General features: G+C 69.9%; 1 protein-coding gene across 1 annotated transcript in view; it reads left to right on the plus strand.

The window, feature by feature from the left end:
• The window catches only part of CHLNCDRAFT_57124 (hypothetical protein), a gene marked incomplete at its 3' end in the record, with an annotated part of 14,179 nt that overhangs the window by 8,754 nt on the left and 442 nt on the right, over positions 1-4,983 (plus strand). Inside the window, exons 17-26 of the mRNA XM_005850100.1 lie at positions 908-986; positions 1,046-1,175; positions 2,272-2,373; positions 2,638-2,770; positions 2,942-3,216; positions 3,471-3,600; positions 3,829-3,918; positions 4,094-4,116; positions 4,163-4,362; positions 4,569-4,790. Coding sequence (XP_005850162.1) covers positions 908-986; positions 1,046-1,175; positions 2,272-2,373; positions 2,638-2,770; positions 2,942-3,216; positions 3,471-3,600; positions 3,829-3,918; positions 4,094-4,116; positions 4,163-4,362; positions 4,569-4,790 — 1,384 coding nt within the window. The remainder of the gene's footprint in view (positions 1-907; positions 987-1,045; positions 1,176-2,271; positions 2,374-2,637; positions 2,771-2,941; positions 3,217-3,470; positions 3,601-3,828; positions 3,919-4,093; positions 4,117-4,162; positions 4,363-4,568; positions 4,791-4,983) is intronic.

Consider the following 4,983-nt stretch of genomic DNA (forward strand, 5'->3'; position numbering starts at 1 on the left):
GCAGCCTGCGGCCCTGCCCCTCAGCCTGCAGCACAGGCACAGGCGCATGCGGCGCCGCCACCAGTCAGCCGCCCACCCACCCTCCAGGCACGAGTCCATGAGGTCTGCCGCCCGCTGCCCAAAGCACACCGCCAGGTCCTGCCCCGCCTCCTGCGCCAGCGCCAGCCACGCGCCGTCGCCGCGGAACGCCTCCAGCTGCTCCGCTATGATCTCGCCGCACCGAATGTTGGCCACCATGACCTGCAAGGGGGGGCAGGGGCAGGGTGATGTGTGGGGTGGTGGTGGGGGTGGTGAGGGGGGCAGGGGCGCAGGGGCAGGCGCTGTAGAGCGCTACGTAGAGGGGTAGGCGCCAGGGCGCGAGGGAGCAGCAGCAGCGGGCTGCAGATGCTGCGACGAGCAGGCCCTCCTTCCTTCCTTCCTTCCTTCCTTCCACACACACACACACACACACACATGACCACCACCACTCCAGCAACACACTCGCACACGCGACCGGCGGAGGCGCGCACGCACCACCACCAGCGCCCGGCGGAGCTCACCCTGTGCGCCGGCAGGTTGAGGTCCTTGTGCTCGCGCACCACCTCCCACACCTTGCACATGCTCAGCGCCAGCGCGTGCCCCGGCAGCTTCTCGTCACTGACGCGCAGGAAGCTGCCCTCCTCCTCTGCACCAGCAGCAGGCGCAGCAGGCGCAGCAGAGGCACGCACCAGCGATTGAATACGGAGCGGCGCGCAACGGCGGGCGGGCAGCCAACCAGCCCTGCCTGCCCCACTCCAGGCCCTGCTGCCATCCCGACTGGCTCCCGCCACGCCCCCGGCAAGCCGCACACCACCACCCGGCCATAGCCACAGCCACAGCCACAGCCACACCCACCCGAGCCGTCCCCGCCGCTGAACTTGCGGCGCAGCAGCACGCTCTCCGCCAGAAACTCCTCCTGCCGGTCCTCGTAGTTGGACAGCGCGGCGTACTGCAGGTCGAAGAAGTCGGTGAGGGTGTACTGCTCGTACTGCGGCGGCTTGGTGATGCCCTCCCACATGCGCTGCAGGTCCCCCTCCCACGTCTCAATCAGCTTCTCCAGCGGGGTCTTGGTGCGGTCGCGGAACACAAACAGCAGCACGGTGCGGCGGCGGCTGGGCGCCGGCTGCAGCCGGAGAGGCGCGGGCACGCGGGAGCCGGTGAGAGCTGGGCAGAGCATGACCATGAGAGGGGGAGGCTGGAGGGCAGAGCCGGGCTAGGAACCAAACCAAAGCAGCAACTCGGCAACCATCCCGCCACACGCTGCGCCCCCACATCAGAAAGCACCCGCAGCCGGCGCCCCATGCAGCCCCGCCCACCACTCGGCCCCCCACCCACCCACCTGGAACAGCTTGAGGTTGACCTGGAAGATGGTCTTGAGCAGCGGCTTGCCCGCGCCGCTCTCGCGCCCCACGTCCTTGGCCCACATGTTGACCAGCACAATGTCGGCCACCGCCAGCGCAAACAGCGCCGACTGGCGCTCAAAGCTGGTGTCGTCCTCGCCCCGCTCCCGCCCGTCGGAGCCCTCCAGGTCCATGACCAGCGTGGTGGGCGCAGCCACCTTGGGGGAGCGCGCCAGCCAGATGCCGCGCGTGGTCTGGTGCCGCCCGCTCAGCGCGTCCATCTCCTCAAACCGCGTGCCAAACTGCGGGGCGGGGCGGAAGGCGGGCGGGGGAGGCTGCCTCAGGCTGACCAGGTCTCCCGTGCCTCGCCACACCTACCGTGCATGTGGCAATGAGGCCAGAAAAAGCAGCGGTGCCAAGGCAGCGACACGCCGCCAGAAATGGGCGGGCAGATCCTGCCGCCGCCAGCTGCCGGCGGAAAACCTCACCAGGTTGTTCAGCAGGGTGCTCTTGCCGGAGCTCTGCGGGCCCATGATGGCCACCACGGTGTAGCCCACGCCGGCGCCCTCGACGCCCGTGTCCTTGACGAATTGCTCCACCCCGCCGGTGTTGAACTGGCCATCCCCGCTCACCACCTGCAGCACCTGGCTATCCATGCTGCCACGCCTGCTGGTGCTGGGGCCCTGTGCGGAATCCCCAGTGGGATCGGGCGCCGAGAGGCCTCTGCAGCTCGCTGGCCCGCGCTCCTAGCACTGCCACCCGCTCGATGGCGATATGACTCGATAGAAAGGGCCGCTCGGAAGCCCCTTTATCGCCCCCAGCCCATCGCTGCCACGGGGGCAATGATGCAACCTGCGCGCCAGGCCCTTCCCTCATCTCTTCTCCTGCTGTGCATCGCCCATCGGCACGGCAGAGGGGTGCAGGCGCCGCCATGCTGCTCCTCTTCGAGTCCAGCGCAGGGTTCGCGCTGTTCAAGGTGCTGGACGAGGGCAAGCTGCGGGAGGCGGAAACCAAGGTGGGTACTGAGCTCGGGAGGCTGCCTCGCCCCGCAGCAGTGAATGCATGCATGGCAGTGCAGCATGCAGCAGTGTGGTGCACACACAGCTGCGGCCGACCCCCGCCATCCTCTCAGCAGCAGGCTGGGGATGGAAGCATGCCCGCAGCATCAGCGATGGGGTGCCCCACGCCAGCCGCCGGCTGCCGCCCCGCCGCCTCGCCGCCACGCCTCCTGCCTGCTTTCCCTCCGCCTGAAACACACCAGCACTCCTGGCGCCCGCAGGATGTGTGGTCTGACTTCGAGACTCCCGAGGCCGCCAAGAAGGTGGTGAAGCTCAAGGCGTTCAGCAAGTTTGAGAACACGACCGAGGCGCTGCAGGCGGCTGCCTCGCTGGTGGACAGCAAGATCAGCAAGGGTGAGACGGCGCAGTCAGGCGCAGCAAGCCAGCACCGCATAGACAGCAGCGTAGCACACGCATGCGGCACAGGACACAGCGGCCTGGTTGTGGCGGTAACCAGCACTGCTGCCCTGGTATGCTCCCTGCCGACCCCGCCTTGCTCCCGTTCCCGCCTCCTTCGCGCCGCAGGGCTGAAGAAGTTTCTGAAGAAGCACGCCGAGGGCGACACGCTGGCTGTGCTGGACGCCAAGCTGGGCAACGTGATCAAGGAGAAGCTGGGCATCAACTGCCTGTACTCGTCAGGAGTGATGGAGCTGACGCGCGGCATCCGCAACCAGCTGACCAACCTGGTGGGCGGGCTCAGCGCTCAAGACCTGCGCCCCATGTCGCTGGGCCTCTCCCACTCCCTCTCCCGCTACAAGCTCAAGTTCTCGCCGGACAAGGTGGACACCATGATTGTGCAGGTGCGGCGGGAGGGGAGCGGCAGCGGCTGCTGCCGCTGGGGCTGGGGGTTCGGGGCGGGGGCTGGCAAGCAGCAGAGCTGTCGTGGCGGGCCATGCCGGCGATGCAGGGGCGGGCCGAGGGCCACGGCTGCCAGCGCAGGCAGATCGCCCCGGCGGCCCGCAGCGGGCCGCCGTCCCACTCCGCCACCACCTCGCTCCGCGCGCCCCGCCGACCCGCGCCCCTGCCGTGCCCTGCCCACCCACCCTGCAATCAGGCCATTGGCCTGTTGGATGATCTGGACAAGGAGCTCAACACGTATGCCATGCGCGTGCGCGAGTGGTACGGCTGGCACTTCCCCGAGATGACCAAGATTGTGGCAGACAACATCGCCTATGCAAAGACGGGTGCGCCGGGGGGGCGGCGCCTGTGGCAGCAGCGGGGAGCCGGGGGGGCGGTGCCTGCGACGCGGCTGCGGCGGCGGCTGCGTCAGCCGGTGGCAGACACAAGCAGGGGCGATGCGATGGTGGCTCCTGGCCGGGCCTGGCCCTGAACACACACACGCGCGTGCCCCACACTCCAGCACGCCCACACGCGCCCCTGCACCCCCACACACTCCCCCTGCCTGCGTGCAGTCAAGCTGATGGGCACCCGCGACCAGGCCGCGGGCATTGACTTCTCCGACTTTTTGGAGGAGGAGGCGGAGGGGCAGCTCAAGGAGGCCGGTGCGCGGGGGCTGCGCTGCGCGCCTGCACGTCTGCCTGCCTGCCTGCCCATCCCCCACCTCCCCCCGCTCTCCACCACCCCAGCCTCTCCTGCACCCCAGCCTCTCCACCACCCCAGCCTCACCCGCGCCCCTCCCCACCCGCTCTGCCCCCCCTCTCCCTCTCCCCCATGCAGCCGGGGTGTCCATGGGCACCGAGGTGAGCGAGGACGACGTGGCCAACATCCTCAACCTGTGCGACCGAGGTCATCGCGCTGAGCGAGTACCGCGGCCAGCTGTACGACTACCTCAAGAGCCGCATGGCGGCGGTGGCCCCCAACCTGACGGTGCTGGTGGGGGAGCTGGTGGGCGCGCGCCTCATCGCCCACGTCGGCTCCCTCATCAACCTGGCCAAGGCCCCCGCCTCCACCATCCAGATCCTGGGCGCGGAGAAGGCGCTGTTCAGGTGCGGGGGGCGGGACGCCGGGGGTGGGGGGTGGGGGGGCACTCCGGGGTGGTGGTGGCCGTGGCACGCAGGCCTCTCGTCCCCGCCGCGCACGCCCCTCGCTGGCTTGATCCCTTGTCACGCACGCGCGCACGCACGCACGCGTGCACACATGCACGTGCACCACCGCCGAGCGCGCCCCCTGGCCCGCCGCCCGCCGCGCGCAGGGCTCTGAAGACCAAGCACGAGACGCCCAAGTACGGCCTCATCTACCACGCCTCCCTCATCGGCCAGGCGGCGCCCAAGTTCAAGGGCAAGATCTCGCGCGTGCTGGCGGCCAAGTGCGCGCTGGGGGTGCGCGTGGACGCGCTGGGGGATGTGAGCGACGAGGGCGCGGTGGGCATCGCGTCGCGCGCCAAGGTGGGTTGGGGGAGCGGCCCGGGGCGCGGGTGCCTGGCCTGGCCTGCCAGCTGCACCGCCGCAGCGCACCTCACAACAGCTCCCAGCCCCGCGTCGGCAGAACGGGATGCCCTGCGCTGGGCATGTGCCTGTTTTGAACGGGGGCGACAGCGAGCGCGGGTGCCTGGTCACCTGGGCGGCAAGCGCAGTGCATGCACCGCTCCTCGGCTCGGCACCCACTCT

The sequence above is a fragment of the Chlorella variabilis genome (genome assembly GCF_000147415.1).
Source record: "Chlorella variabilis unplaced genomic scaffold CHLNCscaffold_4, whole genome shotgun sequence".
Taxonomy (NCBI): domain Eukaryota; kingdom Viridiplantae; phylum Chlorophyta; class Trebouxiophyceae; order Chlorellales; family Chlorellaceae; genus Chlorella; species Chlorella variabilis.